Genomic DNA, 20,818 nt, shown 5'->3' on the forward strand with positions numbered 1-20,818 from the left:
AACCAACCAACCAACCAAAACACAAAAAAATGCACAGATAATCCAAACAAACAAACAAACAAACAAACAAAAAACTGGTCTGGGGAGATGATGAAGTTTCCTTGTAAGGGCCAACGAAATGCTAGGCTAGCCAGAGCCTTGGGTGTTTCAGAAATCTAACTTATTATATACACATTCCAGGAGAGTCAGCAGGGCCATCGCACATTTAAGCTTTGAAGCTTAATCAAATTTGACACATAGGTGGAAAGCCTGTCTCTTCTCCACACGTACATTGTTCCTCTCCTCCATTCCAATCTTCACTCCTAATAATCTACACCTGGTTTGACAGCTAGTACAATTTCTATCTGGAATATGGCAGAGTTGAAACAAAAGAAACCTACTCTAGGTTGGAAATAGTCCGGGAGCAAGGTGTTCTAAAGATTCTAAACAAGAATGGGGTGTTTTGCTATCTAACTGCTCTCAACGTCTTGAAGACTCTGGATAAGGAGATATACTGATCAAAAAAGGACCATTCCTAGAAATTTTAAAAAGAATCTGATCTATGTGTGTCAGAGAACAGAAATACACAGTTACTTTTTCTGACCCGTTTCTGGCCTGCTTTAGCTGGATCCTTTAAGATACCTTCAAATAATTACGTTTCATTAATGTGAAATGGGATGTGATTTCGATCTTGGGGCTGCAGGTACTTAACCAAACTATCAAGCTATCTATGTTGATGCTTTATTTGAATTTGAGGGTTCTTTCTTGCATCAAATGAATGAAGACTCAGAGCAGGGAGGAAAAAAAAAAAGGTACTTGTCAGTTTGAAAGTCACAGACAGTTTATCTTTCTATAATTAGATTAGGAGGAAAAAACCACGAAGAACCCATTGGTATTTTAGCAGGAAGAAGCAAGACTCTTCTCGGGTCTGGCATCTGTAAGGAAATGAGAGAGAGAAAAAAAGAGTTCTTAGTTCCTTTCAATGATAAAAACACCAACTACATCTGATAATAGGCCACACAACTACAGTGTGATTAATATCTCTTGGTCAGCTGGAAGAATCTGATATTGTTAATGGCAGAACACCAAGTACCTTCTGACCCTTAGCTCTTCAGTACCACTAAGCACACAGAAACTTGTTAATTGAATCAAAAACATTCTACACAGAGATCACTGTACACTTCTTGTGTCAATAGTTTCACGAGTGAGAAGAAAATCAGAATTGACTATCCATACAACTGACTCCTCCAGACAATTCTGGATTAATTTCAATTAACTTATATTGATCTTTTCCTCTTCTCATATGCTCTATCTACTTATTAATTCAGTAATATTTTTGAGCTGTTACAACATACATCGGGGACTAAAAATTAATATGATATTACCTGCCTTGAGACACTTATCTAGTAAAAAGTAGATTTGTTGATAGAAACACAACGGAATAAAGCATATCCAGTGCGCGGTGAACAAGGCCTCATGGACGTGCGCTCACAAAATCTCCAACCACAGTTACGTTCCTTTTGGAGCGTAAGTCCTACCTTCTATCTCTTTTGTATCTTTCCAAAGAAGCTAGATAATTCTGTAACAACCGGCATTCAAAAAATGATACTTTATTTTTATTAAGAGATAAAAAGGTCTGTGGCTGTTTAAGGATTGTTACCTAACCTAGGACAATTTTTCTCTCAGGGGTTACACAGAAAAATACATTTTTAGCGTGTAAGGGGTTTAATAGTGAAGAGTTAAGTTCCCAAGAAGAAAAGGTGTCTAGTCTTAGGTGTTAGACATAGAAGCTTCTCCTAGGCTTTCTCCTTGGAGTATTTTTTTTTTTAAAGATTTATTTATTTACTTGAGAGAGAGAAAGAGAGACTATGCGAGCAGGGACAGGGGCAGAGGGAGAGGGAAGCTGACTCCCTGCTGAGCAGGGAGCCCATGCAGGGCTTGATCCCAGGACACTGAGATCATGACCTGAGCCAAAATCAAAAGCTGGCTGCTTAACTGACTGAGTCACCCAGGCGCCCCTAGAGTAACTTTTTTTTCTTGTAATCTCTACACCCAATGTGGGGCTCAAACTCATGACCCCGAGATCAAGATCTGCACGCTCTCCTGACTGAGCCGGCCAGATGCCCTAGACCATTTTTATTAGGTAGCAATCAGTACTATATGAGAACCAAGCATTTTGTGCAGTGTGTCATAGAAAGATTCAAAGTCCACCATTCATCCAGGTGGTGTGTGCTTTCCTGACACACCCCAGTGCTGTTGTGTCTCTTTCCCTTCTGGGGCCAAATCCAATTTTCTGGTTTCCACATGTATTTAACAATCAAAACCTACCAAGAAAAATGGTTAGCACCTGGAAGCAACACACAAATATTATCGTCCATAGCTAAGGGGTGTTTGCTTCTAGAATCTCTTTTCTGCTTCTCACCAGAAGAAACATCAGTTTTGGTACAAAATGAACCCTAACTCACAGGAGATCCATCTGCTTCACTGTCCAGAGGAAGTGAGTGAACTGGAAAGCAAGAGGCCAATTACTCACTCATTAAATAAATATTCACAGAGGGCCTACTATCTGCAAGACAGTGGGGCTACAGTCTTATTCCTAGCCTAATAATATTCCTTTCGGCAGGAGCAATATGGCTGGGCAACCTCAGCCAAAATGGCATCTGAAGAATTGAATCTGGCTCTGCCATAGGCATATAGCGTTGCCTCAAGGAAAGGCTTCATCTGTAAAAAGTAAAAGATTTTAGTCTCTTCGTATAGATATCGTGAGATTCTGTTAAATCAAATATTCAGATAAGATCGACAGTGCAAGCTTCTTAGAGACCCCCAAACTTTGAACTGCTCATTAAAAAGAGTATGAATTTTTTGCTGAGTGCTAAACTGTACTGCACAGGGAAGGAATTGCAGAGCAGTGAAGCACAGCTGTCTGATTAATCTCAGCCCATTAAAAAGGCATGATAGATCTAGAATGCAAGTTCGATAAAAAAAAAAAGAAAAAGAAAAAGGAGAAAGGCAGTGTGTACCAACGTTAGGGAAAGCAACTTGGCATGTTAACAGAATTCTAATTTAACCAGTAAATGCCTATTCATTAGTGTAGAGCCATAACAGAAGCTATATACTTAAAAAACACAGGCACACACAAAGCTTTAATTTGGTACCATAATCTGAAAGAAAATTGGACCCAAATTGCTTTATGTCCAGTTAAATCTTGCTACCATCTGAAGAGATAGTGAAATAAAACTGAAACACTTACTTGATGAGATATTCAGTTACTGTGCATTTCCATCTATGGGGTAGAAATATTTCAAAATAAATACACCATGACAATTGAAATTCCCTCCTTCCCCTATTCTTATTAAACACAAATTACTTATTCTTGGGGTATACTGAATTACATATAAAAGTGAAAGAATTTAAAATTAGTGTTTGGATTCTATTCAAGAGCATGGGAAAAGAATAGTATATTACTTATCAAGCCGTTAGGCATATGATTTGGTGATCTCATTTTTTGGGAGATGTAAGTATCCAAAGGGAAATGCTTTAAAGGGAATCCTCCAGCCACCTAAAAAATTAGCTCAAACAGTAACAAAGACTGAACTCAAGAGAATCTGAATTTGGAGGCAACACTAGGAAAGTTTGTATTAAATAAAAATGATAGTATCTTGGGTGTTCCATATGTGGGAATTTATCAGGGTGATATGATATGAATTTAGTACCTATTTACTCGGCAATGCCTCTGATGTCTAGCGAAGACATCAGAGTACTATTCTGTGCTAGCTCCTATTTTCTTTCTACTCATTTCCTTTTAGGTCTCTGCAATACAATTTCTAATCCCAATTTCTACTGATATTATGTGTTGAGTGTCAGGGATGACTTCCTCCTACCCAGTATCAGTAACCTTTTTATTGGTCTCCAAATTTACCCAAAGTATTTGATGTCAGTGGTCATCCCAACTTGAAAATAATCTTTTGGTTTCTGCGACCTTGTACTTTCCTATTCATAATTTCCTGTTACTAACCAGGGCCAGGACTAGGGTAAAATGACTGAGGTGCTCAGAATGCAAAATTTAAGGAGGCACTCACTTCCAGGGTCATAGGAGTGTAATGGGTTCACATTGAATACGTCTTTGAATAATCAAGGCCAACTGTATTTAGCACAATGAAAAGGGTAAAATTTGTTTCACGTACTGTTTTTCCATGGCAGAACATACGGCAGAGACTTGGGAACGCGCATGCCCGAAGCCAGGTTACTCTTATGTTCCATAACTATGTTGCTTGCAGGGCTGCAAAAACAAAGACAAATTCGCCTATGCCAGCATATTTGTATTCTCCACGCAGGCACACACGACAATCAAAATGTGTTTTTTGTAATTTGGGGGAAAACAGCAAACTACATTCTGAAATGTAAACACATTTCCATCAAAACATTCTTGCAATTAGAATGATTACTACTTCTCCGAAAAGCTCACTGTTCTGTATAAGCATTAAGATGGGTCTAACCATTTTCATTTTCCAGAAATTGAGATAAACAGCAATGCCATCTACTGTTCAGCTGTATGACAGGCTCATCAACTCAGTCAATAAATAGAAGAGATAAAATAAAATGCCAAGACAACCAAACCAAAGGCAACAAATCTCACAGAACTGAGGTAAAATTAAAACTGTACTATTAAAATTCATCTTTAAGTTCTTCCATTTTAGTGCACACACAAAATAAGGTACACATACAATTACTAACAAAGGAGCTAAGAAGTAAAAATTGATAAGCATTCTATTTGGGGAAAAATGAAGTCTAGCAACTCATTCCTTCATTTTCTAATCCATAAATATTCTCATTTCTGAATATCCGAAACTTGATCTTCTAAGTTTTGAAGATGAAGTAGTAATGAGAAATCTCATAGATTTAAATTAGATAGAAGGGCGCCCGGGTGGCTTAGTCGGTTAAGTGGTTAAGTGTCTGACTCTTGATCTCAGCTCAGATTTTGATCTCAGAGTTATGAGTTCAAGTTCTACACTTAGATACAAATTAGATACAAAATCAGTAGAAAGAAGAGATGCATTATCTTCCCTACCCAATAGGTACTTGGGCTTGCCCAATTTCAAATCAAGAACTTTTAAGATTATTTTTCTGTAGACACTAATTACTGAGGGTGGGTTGCTGGAGAAGTTTTTCAAAGTATTAAAATAATGCCAATTCGGCAAAAACCCCAACTTAGACATAAGAGTGTCTGGTACCACTGTCTCCCTTGCTAGACTATAAGCCAGTATTTTTGTGTTCTCACAGTGATTAACACAAAGCATGTGACCTTTTTATGACTCGAGGAATAAATAAGGAAAATAACCGATCAAAACTAGACTAAGTTACCACCAAGTAACATCATTGAGGAAAGAGATCAAATCACGCTTTGGTGGCTTCTTTTGGTAACAGAGCACTTGGATTCTGGGAGGCAGTGCTGGGAATGAGCCTATTTCATTTACCTGTTGTTGCCACAGTAGTTGGCTGTGCCCCAGACAAATGGGGTGCTGGTCTGTTCCCACAGATCTGCCAAAGAAAGCAAAACACAGTTTGTGGCACTCCTAGGTAACACCAGTTTATGCTAGTTGAATGTGTAAGGTGGGAAATAATACACCTCAGTTTAGAGAAGCAAGTAAAAATTGATCAAGTACCCTGCCCAAGTGACACAGTAGCAGGAATTTAATTGAAGGATATAAACACAAGCAACATAAATAATAATAAACGTGCCCAGTAACAACCAAACACAGATGGTACAACACAATTTATGGAAAAAAACCGATGTAAAGAAGTGCTTTTTCCAATCAAGAGGGATAGGCTGTTCCACGTGTCTGCACAGTGATACAAATGTGCTCGTTTTGGGGCCCAATAAAAATAATAAGGCGTTCTGAACAACATGGTAGTTCATAAAAAGGGAAGATCTTCCTTCTGTCTAAAGCAAATGACTTGAGATTTAGACATTGTGAAGAAAAAGATGTAGAGACACTTCACCTTTATCCCAGTCTTCATCGCAAGGAGGGCACTGCCATGTGCTCTCAGCTAGAGTCTCTTGTCCGAGGTTCCTGGTTTGGTTGACTATAAGATAATAAAGATTCTGACGTAAGAAGGGGACATCGTCAGGTTATTATGTTTAATGGGGATAAGTGGTTTAAAAGGTTTCAGGGTAGCCTAATAGATCTTTGTTTCTGAAAAACGGATGCTATGAAAACTAAACAGAGGTCTTATTCCCTTGCTGACAGAAGAAAAAGCAGAAACAAAGATGTTTACCATATTTATGGCAATAAAAGGATTTTTATTTTTAGATGAATTATTGGTAAGATGGCTCAGGTTGTTCAGAAGAGAAAGCAGTCTGATAAACACAGCCTGACAACCTGTTATTGATGAGATAAAGTAAATACTCAAGGGCAGAAAGGTACTATTCTTCTGAAATGATGAAAGCCAAAAATCAAGGTGACAATGGAGCATAATACAAATCTGAAGGGGCTAGCCTCTAGGACCAAAACCTTTTAGCTAGTCTTACCAACATCCTGCTCGATACAACTTTTATCGTCACAGCTTGAGATATGATGACTGATTTCGGCCCGAGGAACCTGGTGGCGAGCATTGAAGGGACAAGTAGCCAATTTGTTTGCGACATCAGGATGATTCTGTGGAAGAAAAATTAAGGGGTCTGTCCGTTCTTTCATTCTCTTCAAGTTCAAAGGGAGTGGCTTAGCCTTATTCTATAAATGACTTCCCTAAAATCTCTCAATAAACTTGTGGCTTAACTACGGTAGGCAAACCCATGGTAGGAAATTAAGAGGAAATGAATTATTTCTCATTCACACAGACTGTACAGATGACCTCAAAATCATCAAAATGTAAGCTTCTTTCTTACGATTGTAGAGACTGACAACACAGACACTGGGTTTCCAGTGCCTTATATGGGAGTAAACAGTGAATTTAGGATTGAGTATTTGAACCATATTTCTCAGGGTCCCAAGACTCTGGCAGCACAGCCTGTAATGGTGGAGCTCTCTGGATGTCTCTGAAGGGTGATATTCAGGAAACAGCAACACGAAACATACTCGTAGTCTGCACGGCAGTAGTGCCCCGCTACCGCCATGCAACAGTGCTGGAAAACAGCGGTGGGGGGGCAGCCGCCGAAGAAGCCTGCGGTGGGTTTTCAGATTGACACAGGAATGCTTATTTAAAGCAACGATGCCTGAAATGAGGCTGTGAACAATCAATCTGACCTTTATTTCACCTATTTCACTGAGGAAAAGCCCAAATGAGAGAGGCTACTCTGCTGATCAAGTTCTTTATTTTAAAACAAAACAAAAAACAGTGTTTAATAGCACCCAAATCCTATAGCAAGCATATCAGGAATGAAGAAACTGATTTATTAGGAGAAGCAAAACACTGATCACAAATGATACTCAAAAAAGTAAAAATAATGTGAAGTAGGAGGATGCTAAGAAAAAACAGCAGATGAAGAAAATCAGGAGGGCAGTTATCTCCGTGATTTCTGTAAGGGATACTGAGCATTACAATGCAAAGATTTCTGTGGTCAAAGATTAAGAGCATTAGAAGATGGGAGTTAAAGGGGCGCCTGGGTGGCTCAGTTGGTTAAGTGTCTGACTCTTGATTTCAGCTCAGGTCATGATCTCAGGGCTGTGAGATGGAGCCCTGGGTTGGACTCTGAGCTGGGCATGGAGACTGCTTAAGATTCTCTCTCTCTCTCTTTCAAAAAAAAAAAAAAGAAAGAAAGAAAATGGAGTTTAAGACAATGTCTCTTTATTGCTTGGTTTCCTTTCCCAACCTTTACCCTTGGGGACATGTTTGCAATCCTAGGGAAGGAAGTCATGGTGGTATCTGCTGGTCCACATTATCCAGGTTCAGCTTTAAGGGATCTAGAAATTTAAAAGAGCTAGAGAAATGATCAACAATGGCATGATAATCATGTCACTAGGACTGCAAGAGAAACACCCTTTAAAGGATGTTAATGCATACATGAATTGTATGCAGTTTGGATTAAATACCAAAAATGCTGTCCAAGCACAAATCCTGCAGACCTTTGGCCTCTGTATTGGACAACTGTATTCTAACAATCCTTTCAAAGTGCCTAAAGTATTAGCATTAAAGTAGTTTATATTATCTAAGACTACAAAAGAGTGACCAGAAAAAAAAAAACCAACTGATTAGTTTTTCCATCCCCTTGCCAAAAGATGCTTCAACCAAAGACTGAAAGTTGGAATAATCTTTTTATTTTTAGGAATAATCTTTTCTTAGGTTAACCTCTAGCTGTTCAACTTCTCTAAAATTTACCAACAAAAAGAAATCAGAAATAAGTGTGTTATGGCACTCAATCTTTATCAGGACAATGAACACATCAAATTCACAAGGCAAGAGGGATTTCTTATTGCTAGCAAAAATTAGTGTTTCCTCTGTTTTATAAAGTGTGAGAAGAGTATATAAAGGGCACTTTGTCACTAGTTATGCAGAAAAAAACAAAAACAATAAAAAACTTATGTACCCAAAAATGAACTCCTTTCTATAAATGTTGGTATTTAACACAAAAGTAGATTCCTAAAACAAGTCTGGCATTAAATTAAATCATTTTTGCTAAAATTATATGATATTCACAAAATTTTTAAAAGAACTCAAGAGGTCACAAGGCAAATTATGAAAATAATGCCTTACCTTTCTGCACTTGATAAGATGATAAGGAAACCTGCAGGCCCTGATCTGGTGGTTTTTATCATAGGGGCATTGTAATAGCTTTTCAGGGTCCAGGGAATCGACTGAAAGAGAGAAGGGTAGGATAAACATAGAGCTTAAGCTTTAAGCCTTTGTAAAACTACAGTATTCCAGGCACACTGGATTTTTCAACAGAATCTATAAGAATAGAACAAGACAGTCTAACAACAACTTGGAATTAAAAAAAAAAAAAGGTGACTAAACATTTAAACATGGAAATGTAACTCCAAGAAGATAAAACTGCATTACTCCCAAATTTTCGTAAGTACAGAAAAACAAGCTATCATGGCATAAGATCTTAGTTCATATTTGGTTGTACATGAATTTGTTTTACACTAAGGGTAACCAACAACGAAGACAATGAAGCTGAATAAATGATACCCTCTTTTGCCTTCTAGAAGTGCTAATACAGGGTCATTCTTACCTCTAGCTAGCCTAACCAAAGCCTCTCAACCAGTTTGCTCCAGTTAGGATGGATGGTCTGCCAATATGTTGATGCGGGTTACCTCTGCACGCGGGGGGGGCCCATCCCCCACCAGTCACTTCGAGGGCAAGCTGAGGGCAGTTAATTCTCTTTGCCAGCGCTCCTTCCTACTTACTAGTATGTTATGACATGACGAAAGTTCATAAGTACTGCGCTAGATCAGTTATGAGCTCCATGGAAGCTTGACAGATGATTTCTTTTTCATCTGTCTGCTTGGACTTACTGCTGTAAGTAGTTCCTGATCTTGGTTACTCTCGATACCTCTCAAAAGAAACCAATACCTTTATCATATAGGTGGTTTTACTTTTCATAGTTTGGCACACAGATGAGAAAAAAATCAGAGAATTCTTTAATCTAGTGATTATCAAATTGGGCAGATAAATAATCTGCAAAAACGGAACGTCCTAAGTTTAAGACAACTGCAGACATATGGAGCTACTCTGTGAAAGAAAGTCCCTAACCTAGATCATGCTATTTAAAACTTCCCTTAGAGGGGCGCCTGGGTGGCACAGCGGTTAAGCGTCTGCCTTCGGCTCAGGGCGTGATCATGGCGTTATGGGATCGAGCCCCACATCAGGCTCTTCCGCTATGAGCCTGCTTCTTCCTCTCCCACTCCCCCTGCTTGTGTTCCCTCTCTCGCTGGCTGTCTCTATCTCTGTCGAATAAATAAATAAAATCTTTAAAACAACAACAACAACAAAAAAAACTTCCCTTAGAAGGCTATACTTTTAGGAATCATCTCTATAGTTACTAAAGAAGTTTCCCTAAATGTGTAAAGTAGGCTTTACAAATTTTAGCAAGCTTGATTAAGGAAGGGAAATTAAATGGTTAAGCTCATTCTGAGTATATTATGAGGACAAGAGGCAACCTAATAAAATGCTGTTACCATCATTGAAGGCAATGATAAAAGTGAAATAAGATAAACAATTCACATTTGATAAGGAGCTTATAAACCAGGAGACTGCTATGCAAATCAGAAGCCAGTGGGGAATTGAAACAGTTTCACTGGAAGAGTGGTAAACATGGAATAAATTGCTAACCATGATCATGCTGCAAATGAGCCAGAAAGGTGACATGAAGGACAGAATGAACAGGAAGGAAAAGTCTTTGAGGACAGACAAGTTTATTATGCCAACCAGGCTCATCCTGACCAGCAATCTTTTCGTATTTCTGAAGCTTCAGGACACCCAGGCAGAGTTTACAGATAAAATTCTTATTAGTTTCCCTTCATTTAATCCATTCCATCATGAGCAAATGTTAGGCCATGTCAGCAGCTGACAGACCAGACATACCTTATGATTCACACACATTATGCTGCCCATACAGTGACATGTATCCAAGTTGCTAATGATGGCTTCCTACCGTAAGGTTTTACTTCCTGGCATGTGGTAACTTAGGTTAGCTCTGAACTGGTTTTCTAGATTTAAAAAATTTTACTTTTAATTAAAAATTTTTTAATGGTGATAAAAAAAATATATAACATAAAATTTACCATCTTAACCAATTTTAAGTGTATAGTTTGGTAGTGTTAAGTATATTGACACTGTTATGCAACCAGTTTCCAGAATTTTTCGTCTTGCAAAACTGAAACTTGATACCCATTAAACAATAATTCCCCATTCTCTCCTCTCCCCAGTCCTTGGCAACCACTAATTCTACTTGTTGTTTCTACGAGTCTGACTATTCCAGATACTTCATATAAGTAAAATCACAGTGTATGTCTTTTTTTTGACTGACTTATTTCATTCAGCACAATGTTCTTAAGGTTCATCCATATTGTAGCATGCGACAGGATTTCCTGTACCTACTTTGCGATTTGCTTTTTTTTAAAGTTTTTATTTATATTTTTTAGTAATCTCCAGTGTGGGGCTTGAGCTCATGACCCTGAGATCAAGAGCTGTATGCTCTTCCAACTGAGCCAGCCAGATGCCCCATTTTTTTTTTTAACTTAGTATATCTTGGAGCTCCTTCTATGTCAGGATATAAAAAGGATATTAAAGAAAAAAACAAAAGATAAAAACCAAACCCAAACAGGAATATTTCAGTGTTGCATACGGATGTGCCATAGGTTCTTAATCATTTCTCTTACTGACGGACATTTAGGTCATCGCCAGTTTTTACTATCATATAAAATGCTGTGACTAACAATCTGGTAATACTTCTTTGTGCACCAGGAGTATTTCTCTCGGCAGATACGTGAGAGTGTGCTTGAGGTATGTGTGCATTTAAAGTAACAAAAACTGTATACTGGTAATAAATACTATCAAACTGCTCATCAAAAATTCTATCTGGCTTTTTGGGAATATAACTTAATTAGGAAAACAGAGTAGGCCCTGTGGACAAGCTTTCTCCCAAAGCATAGACTCAGATGTTTCTCATGCCTGGGTAGGGCTTGAAACTCATGGTGAGAAATGGAGGAAACTTGATAGAAATAGGGAACTAGACCTGACAAAAGTATCATCAGTTAAGAGGTACAGCCCCAAACAAAAGCTGGAGATCTTTAGATCAGATTAAGGTTATAGTTTAAGGTCACTTTGGGAAGAAGGTCACGTATAGCTTAAGGCAGTGTTAAATTACTTAGGGACTGTGTTAAAAATGCAGATTCTGATTCAACAGTTAGAACTGCAAAATTCTTGGGTCCCAGATCTGAATCAGAAATTCTGGGGGTAAACAACAACAACGACAAAACACACAAAAGAACCCCCAAACCAGCTGACCAAACAAAAAGAAATTCTAGGGTAAGTCCAGCAACCTGAGTTTTAACAAGCTCCCTAGGTGATCCCGCTGCATGCTCAAGTTTGAGAAACCTCTGATGTAGATATTTAATGAAGACTATTTCCAGGTAGTTGCTATATATCGGTGATTAAGATTCTATCAGACCCCGGGGCGCCTGGTGGCTCAGTCGTTAGGCATCTGCCTTCGGCTCGGGGCGTGATCCCAGGGTCCTGGGATCAAGCCCCGCATCGGGCTCCCTGCTCCGCTGCGAGCCTGCTTCTTCTTCTCCCACTCCCCCTGCTTGTGTTCCCTCTCTCGCTGGCTGTCTCTGTCAAATAAATAAATAAAATCTTTAACAACAACAACAACAACAAAAAGATTCTATTGGACCCTTCCTCGAAGGTAGAATGGGACTAAAACATATCCTTTAGTTGGAACTTATTAACTCCAAAGAGACTCTGAACAATACAGCAAAGTAAGAAACAAAGTAGGCCCTGTTGACGAGTTTCATGCACTCATTGATGCAGATGTTCCTTAAACTTGGTCAGGGCCTAGAAACCATAGTGCCTTAGGTATCGAGTATGGCATTACATATGAACATATGACTCTGTCCCTAACTACGTAACCTTGGGCAAATCAGTTCATCTAGTTTCTGTTTTCTCAGACGTAAAATCCAAACGTTAAATGAGATGATGTTTTGGGTTTCTTCTGTTTCTACATTTGCGTGATTCTAGATGCTAGCTCCCTTCTGACTTCTTGGGCCGTCTAAGGTTCCTGGATCACTTGAGGTATAAGAATTCTTCCTAGGATTTCTTCAACCCCAAGACTCAGTGTATATCAGCATTATTATGACTATCATATTGACCCTCAAAGAGAAAACAGAGTTTACTATCCCCTTGTCCTTAATATGAGAAACTGAAGTCCTAAGAAATTATGGTTCATTTGATAAAAATATAGTTTAACACAGAAGTCCCAAATGTAGCCTTTTCAAAGCTTGATAAATTTTAAGTGCCTTATTTCAATTTTGGGAACTTCTCTACTACCACACAGACATCCTCAGCAGTTGAGGGAGAAATGTGAATCTTTCCCAACACACTAAGTCTTGTCAGACATAAAACTATATGTAAAGAATTTAACTTATTCTCTAAAAGCAATAAGAAGTACATACTGTAAGTTTCTTCCATGTTGGCAATGAAGAAGCTGAATCCAAGCGCTGAGGGGGGGAAAAAAGCAGTGGTTCAATAAACAGGACTACTAATATAAAGTGTATTCAGGTGATAAGATGGTCTACTTTAAGTGCCATTATAACAACCTGTCACTGTTTACCATCCATTAGGATTTGATAATACTTAACATCAGAGGGGGCAAGTCAAGACCACAAGAATACTACTATTTAAACTTTAGGATAAACATAAGGATAGGGTACTATTTTAAAGCTCTCCGCTCAAGTTCTTAAAAATATAGGATGGGCAGGATGCCAGGCTTGCTGTCCCCTGGGACCTGGGAATGCTGAAAGTCTAGGTCCACCAGTACGCACTTAATCCATCCAATAAGCCCAGAGACATTCTAGCTTACTATTTTTTTTAAAAAAGATTTTATTTATTCATTTGAGAGAGAGTGTGAGCATGAGAGCATGAGCAGGGGGGAGGAGGCAGCGGCAGAGGGAGATCATAACCTGAACCGAAGGCAGTCACCAACGGCCTGAGCCTCCCAGGCGCCCCTAGCTTACTATTTCTATGACTTTTTAAAACATGTTCCGGAAGTGTCACACTTACTCCAGGGATGCTTCACCTCCCCTCTCCTCCACCAACCCCCTACACTAAAATGGAGAGGCTTGGTTAAGTCCCTCCAGTTAGCGCTCACTCCCTCTAGGCACTGAGGGCAAACTTCTGATTGTTGGGACTTAAGAACTGTCCATTTTATGGATAACACAGTAATAAAAGAACAAGCCTGTAACAGAAATGGGGAAGATTAAAAGACAAGAAATGATTCTGTAGTTTGAATCCTCTTCCACCGAAGATCTCCCCTTATTTAGCACTGTGATTAGATAAACGAATCATCATGGGAGAAAACTAAACTTACATAAAACCATTCTCACAGGAAACTTCTGAAAATCAGCTAGATTTACAGATGTTGCCTCTACAGCAAGCTCTCCTTTGGCCCTTCATACAGTTCCACACCCCTTCCCCCCATTCTATGACATAAGCAGCCTTGGAATCTACGGTAGGAAAGACACGCCATCAGCTGGAACCCTAGTTTGGTAATTTGCTACGCAGCCCATTTGTTAATGACATTTACTAGGGAAACTGTTGTAAAAAAATATTTTTCATAACTGGATTAAGAAATTCTGACCTTCCTTTTGACAAGTTTTACTTATACATAGTTACTTTACACTTTTTCATAAAAAATAAGAGGTTTGGAAGGGAGAACCAAGTATTACGTTCCTTGATTTTAAGGTGTTTGGAGGAACAATGAGCGCCAGATTCAGCAACCTATGGAATGCCACCCTAAACTCTGGGGGCAAAAAGACTAATTATAGTGGATTCAGGGCCCTGGAATCCATAGCTTCATCATTCAGCCGTGGCCACTGAAGCATCTTCCTACCAAACTGTTCACGGGCGAGTCTTTACCTTTTCCCTAGTACTAGACCGCGGAGAAACGGACAAATTACGGGAAGCAGTCAAGTTTGGGGGCTGGATGTAGTCTGAAGCAACCAGTTAAACTCTTAACAGAGCTGCGGTCTCAGTAAAACAATCGTTTTTCTTCCTTAAACAAAACAGTCAGAGTAGATGTAAGCAAGGGGGCTAAGCAGGAGCCGGGGGGGGGGGGGCAGGTGGTTGACTTAGAACAATACAGACTAAGGAGGTAGGGAGGCCGTCGAGGGGACAAGCGGTGGCGGGACCACCCGCAGCCAAAACAGCAAGCGGGGAACCCACGAGCCCCGAGGCGACCGGCGGCCGGAAGGGGGAAGGAACCAGACAGTGCCGGTGTCCCAGGCCACTCAAGGGGAGCTGTCGGTGGAGGTCCCACGCCAGACGCGGACCCCTCTCCTACCTCGGTCGAGACACGTTCTCCCCACAGCCGCTTTCTCCCCGCATCCGCGCCCCGGCAACGCTCACTTCCGCCCCTGACGTTAGGGGTGGGGCCCCACTTCCTGTGACGCCAGTCTCGGCTCCGCGGGCGCCTGGCTCCCCTGGGCCGTCCGTCTCAGGCCTCCGTGGCGGCCGCCGCCGCGCCTTGGCCACTTCTCACTCTTTAGGCTCCCCGTCCTCGGGCCATTCTCCTCTTTCAGCCCTTTCTCGTGGGGTCTCCAGCACGATGGTGGCCCTGCGCGGCTGGAACTCGCACGGCCTTCGTGCGCTCTGTGGCGGCCATCTTAGGAAGGAAAGTAGTGTTGAAGCTACGGGCACTGGACGGGGAAATGGCCCTGGCTTGGGTTGCTGTGGGCTGGAAGGAAGCCTGCTTCGTGGCACTTGTCTAGCTAGAAGTGTCATTTGGATTTTGAGGGGACGGAAAAGGAAAATTGTAAAGGAGATAAGCCTGTAGAAGAGCCAAACCAAAACACCAAGGAAGGAAATCTAGTTTTCGTGTAGCAGGCATTGTAGAATCTTAAAATTGAGACGTCAATAATAGTATCTAAGAATGCTTGGTAGGAAGGATGCCCTAGTTGGATTAAAGGGAGTTTTAGAGTTGAGGTGAGAGCTCAATGCTCAGTGAAAAGAGTTGGAGACGTAAAGAGGGCCAGAAAGTTATAACTTGATAATGGAAACCCAAATATAGATTGTGAGCCTTATTCTGGAAATTGTGAGACACACACACTCACACACTAGTTTTTTTTTTTTTTTTTTTTAAGATTTTATTTATTTATTTGACAGAGAGACAGCCAGCGAGAGAGGGAACACAGCAGGGGGAGTGGGAGAGGAAGAAGCAGGCTCCCAGCGGGGGAGCCGGATGTGGGGCTCGATCCCGAGCGCCGGGATCACGCCCTGAGCCGAAGGCAGACGCTCAAGGACTGCGCTACCCAGGCGCCCCTCACACACTAGTTCTTGTCCCTGAGGTGCTTAGGAAAATAGGCCTAAAGTGGATGAAAGGTAAAATGGCAGAGTATAACAGATGCCAAAACTATGGTGGTGACTGGAAATTTACATTAGGAAGAAATCAGTGGGGCCCAGTGTGACCTGGGGAGGATTTATGGAAAAAAGAGACTGTGTCCTTTGAAAGCTAGACAGAAAAAAAGGAAGGTGTTGATATTGCAGGTAGATCTGGTGATACAGTTTTTCAAAACCAAGAAGTAAAAATATGATATAACAAAAATGTTTATACTGTCCAAGGTGTAGGAGGTAGTATGGGAGATCAGTCTGAATGCTCAGTTATTGGGAGTTTTGGAACATTTCAGTGGTTTATAAAGCCTAAATGTGACTTAGGAGAACTTATCCTGATAGCAACAACTGAATGTTACTTCAGTGAAAAGGATCATTGAGATGAGACTTTTTATTTTTACGAGACTACTTAATAAACATAGATTGTTACCTTTTTTTTTTATTAAAGATTCTATTTATTTATTTGAGGGAGTGTGCATTCGAGGGCATGGGTGGGGGGTTGGTGAGGAGGGGAAGGGATGGAGGAAGAGGGAGAAGCAGACTGTCTGCTGGGCAGAGAGCCAGCCTTGTCCCAGTTTCAGGATCCTGGGATCATGACCTGAGCCAAAGACAGACACTTAACAGACTGAGCCACCTAGGCGTCACTACCCAGTTGTTGTTGGTGGCGGTGCTGGCGGTGGCAGCGGCGGCGGTGGTTTAAAGATTATCAGCCCTTGGGCTGAGTAGAGTGTGCGTCATAGTCTTTGTCTCATATTGAGACCCTAAAAAGAAATGTGCTGTTAGACGCCCCGCCCAAGCCATTCTTGTAGGCTAGTGGTTTTTAATCTTGTCTGTACGTTAGAATCATCCAGGGAGCTTTTAAGACATACTATGCCAAGTTCCCTTTCCAGACCAATTAATCAGAAAGAGCTGGGCACAGTTATTTTTAAAAAGCTACCCAGATGATTCTAATATGCAGTCAGGGCTGAGAACCACTGACCTAGGCACTGTTTTGAATTTAGGAAATCTGTTCTTTCACCTGAGTGGCCTGGATAATTCCTGTGAAGGAGGAGCAGGCTGTTAAAGTGCTTCTTGAAAGATAATAGCTAAGAATGAAAGCTTCACTGCAAACTTAGCACAAAGCATTTTAGAGAAAGCTGCTGTTTTGGTAAATCAGTTTCAGATTGTTAGGAATATCTTAAAGTAACCTTTCCGAAATCCGAAACCTCTGAATTTATCACATCATTCATGCAGATTGGTGTGGCCAATGTGATTTGAAGTGAAATGTGATTTTTCAGGCTTTAAATTGCAGTAAGCTGGTGAAATTGTTGACACTGTTACTGTGACCCATAAGTACTTTTCAGATACCTGCAGACTGAAATTTCTGAGGAAGAGCTAGGGCTTGAGAGGATGGAGGGGGTGGGTACCAAACCAGAATCCAAAGTCAGGCTTCACTGCGTTCAGTAATGCTTTGTCAGGGTGACAGGATCCTCATCTGAGAAAGCTATTCCATTTAGCATGAGTGAACAAGCCCACCAACTTTTATTTTTTAAAGATTTTATTTATTTATTTGAGAGAGAGAAAGCATGAGCAGAGGGTCGGGCGGAAGGAGGGGCTGAGGGAGAGGGACAAGCAGACTCCCCGATGAGCGGGGAGTCTGATGCAGGCCTCGGTCCCAGGGTCCTGGGATCATGACCTGAGCCCAAGGCAGATGCTTAACGAACTGAACCACCCAGGCGCCCCAAGCCCACCAACTTTTAAATAAATAAACAAACAAAAACCCCAAACTGTCTTTCAGTGGAGATTTTAAAAATAAAAATGCGCCACACATCTGTTCTTTCTATTCTTAAATGCTTTGTTCATTCATCTCCAACCTGGAAAGTTCCAGCTTTATCTAAGATCCCTGCTGAGCTTTCTTTCAGCCTGGCTTTTCAGCCAGGTTGAATATATTTGAAAAGGGAAAAAACAATGAGAGACCAAGGCATTTATAAAGAGTCACTCTAGGAGCTAGCCAGGATTAATAACCGAGACTGAATCTGATCCTTGCTGGTTCTGAGGATATGCTAGCATTTGTCCCTAAATTCTAGATTATATATATATATATATATATATATATATATATATATATATATATATATATATATATATTTTAAAGATTTTATTTATCCACTCGACAGAGATAGAGACAGCCAGCGAGAGAGGGAACACAAGCAGGGGGAGTGGGAGAGGAAGAAGCAGGCTCCTAGTGGAGGAGCCTGATGTGGGGCTTGATCCCCCAACGCCGGGATCACGCCCTGAGCCGAAGGCAGACGCTTAACCGCTGTGCCACCCAGGCGTCCCTCTAGATTATATTTTTGAATTAATAATTGTAAGTTAAAAACAGAGACTCTGGACTAATGAGGAAAAGGACCAGTGGCCTAGTGATTAAAAAAAAAATCTTTAAAAAAATGATTTATTTATTTGAGAGAGAGAGGGAGTGTGGGGAGGGGCAGAGGAGAGAATCTTCAAGCAGACTTGAGTGTGGAGAACAACATGGGGCTCCATCTCATGACCCATGAGATCATGACCTGAGCCAAAACCAAGAGTCTGATGTTTAACCAACAGAGCCCCCAGGAGTCCCCTGCTACCCGCCCCCCAAGATCGTTGTTAGAAAATGAGTTTTCCCAGCTTTTAGGATTGAAGGAATTCCAGTAGTCCTTGAGATTCCTTAGGGATTTTCAGTGTTTTAGATAGCCAATAAAACTTAAACTTAGCTCACCAGAAGACTAAAATATTAAATTTCTTTATTTCTGACTTGAATGTTATCAACAAAGTTCTGATTCTCTCATCTAATCATAAATTCTGATTGGTAGTTAAGTGCATAGTTAAAAACAGGAAAATTATTCAATAAACACAGTTGGAAAATATTTCAAAATGAAAGATCTAGGGGATCATAATGGATAGTGTTACTAATGAGGATGGATTGGGAAGTATTGTTTTAGAGTAGGGTGAAAAATTGGTGCTGGTTACAATTTTTCAGGCAAAGTAGCAGGGAGAGGTGCTGCTACCAGGGAGCCAAAGAAAATAAATTTATGTTTAAAAAAGAGTCCCTATGGGGTGCCTGGGTAGCGCGGTCGTTAAGTGTCTGCCTTCGGCTCAGGGCGTGATCCCGGTTCTGGGATCGAGTCCCACATCGGGCTCCTGCGCTGGGAGCCTGCCTCTTCCTCTCCCACTCCCCCTGCTTGTGTTCCCTCTCTCGCTGGCTGTCTCTCTGTCAAATAAATAAATAAAATCTTAAAAAAAAAAAAAAAAAAAAAGAGTCCCTAATGGGAGTTTGGAATGAATAGCCAACATCTACCTCTGGAAACACAGGATAATACAGGATGAATGAAGAAACTTAATAGTGATTTTTAAAAATTTATACTTTAAATTATTTGTGTCTCAATATGTTAATTGTTACATACCTGTGTCATCCATATCACCTGTAACAGTTACCAGTGGGCTTGAGAAATCTGTTCTCTGTGTTTTTCCATGACTTCTATCTAGTTTCCTTTTCCAGGAGTCAGCAACAAATAGCCCCTCACTTTCTTTCTGGTGCTGGTATCTAAAATGTAAATTGTTAAGTCGAAGTTTTCAAGTCATTGTTAGTATCACGTTGGCAAGGCTTTATGAACAAATAGGTGAGGAAATGGAACTTCTTCAAAGAAGGTTGTTGAAAGGATGCGAGAATGGCAGAATGATACTAAAGAAATTTCACCTACTAAAAATTATGCAAAGGACTAGTCGTGCCGAGAACAGTTCTAAGATTATAAAAGTGCCATTCTTCTGTTATTTTAAAAAATGTCAAGGGGTGCCCGGGTGTCTCAGTTGGTTAGGCCTCTGACTCTTGATCTCAGTTCAGGTCTTGATCTCAGGGTCATAAATTCAAGCCCTGCTTTGGGCTCCACCCTGGGTGTGGAGCCTACTTAAAAAAGAGAAAACAACAACAACAAAACAAAAACAAAGAAAAAATGCCAAATGTTTAAACCCTGAGAGTCATTTTTTTTTCCTGTAAAGTTTTCTAATCTCTGTCTGGAATTAAGTTCTTATGTTTTCTTGTAACCTCCTTCCATCCTCCCTCCCTCCTAGCACTTAAACTGTGTTTAGGCCGATGGTTCTTAAAGGGTGGTCCCAGACCACAGCAAGACTATCACTTGGGAACTTGAGAAAATGCCAATTCCTAGGCCTTACTATAGTTCTACTGATTCAGAAACTCAGGGGTGAGATGTCCTATCATCTGTTTTAGAAAGTCCTTCAAGTGATTTTATTTTATTTTAATTTTTAAAAAAGATTTTATTTATTTGTCAGAGGGAGAGAGAGAGAGAGCGACAGAGCACACAAGCAGAGGGCACAGAGGGAGAAGCAGGCTCTTCCCTGAGCAAGGAGCCCGATGCGACTTGATCCCAGGATCCTGGGATCATGACCTGAACGGAAGGCAGGTGCTTAACTGACTAAACCACCCAGGCGTCCCAGCCTTTAAGTGATTATAATACCCACTAAAGGTTGAGAACCATTGCCTTATACTGTTGCTGTCAACATTGCTCCTTTATAATGGACCATGGCCACTATAATTTTTAATGAGACTAAAATATTGGAGGTTTTTTTCTTTCCTCATTTTATACCACGGCTGCTTGGAAAGCCTGCACAAAAAGACCATGTATGTTATCTATGGTATGAGTAATGGGCCCTAGCAATTTTTTCCCCATAGTTCATACTGTGCATGTAAAAGTGGAAATCTTAAACTTGATCATAGGGAAGAAACTTTATAGCTAGAAAGTCTTATTACTATTACAGA

General features: G+C 40.5%; 1 protein-coding gene and 1 pseudogene across 1 annotated transcript; one reads left to right on the forward strand and one right to left on the reverse strand.

Moving 5' to 3' along the window:
• Positions 1-706: 706 nt before the first annotated feature.
• Positions 707-15,071, reverse strand: GTSF1 (gametocyte specific factor 1). The gene is made up of 9 exons (XM_045800726.2): positions 14,981-15,071; positions 13,095-13,139; positions 8,671-8,771; positions 6,509-6,635; positions 5,980-6,063; positions 5,454-5,517; positions 4,164-4,258; positions 3,230-3,262; positions 707-914 (listed from the first exon to the last, which is right to left on the reverse strand). The coding sequence occupies exons 2-8, from the start codon at positions 13,108-13,110 to the stop codon at positions 3,246-3,248; spliced, it is 504 nt and encodes a 167-aa protein (XP_045656682.2). The 5' UTR covers positions 13,111-13,139; positions 14,981-15,071; the 3' UTR covers positions 707-914; positions 3,230-3,245.
• On the forward strand, positions 9,928-10,054 carry LOC148107825 (small nucleolar RNA U3; annotated as a pseudogene).
• Positions 15,072-20,818: the final 5,747 nt, after the last annotated feature.

The sequence above is a fragment of the Ursus americanus genome, chromosome 25 (assembly GCF_024610735.1).
Source record: "Ursus americanus isolate L20-20 chromosome 25, mUrsAme1.1.p, whole genome shotgun sequence".
In the NCBI taxonomy this organism is placed as follows: Eukaryota; Metazoa; Chordata; class Mammalia; order Carnivora; family Ursidae; genus Ursus; species Ursus americanus.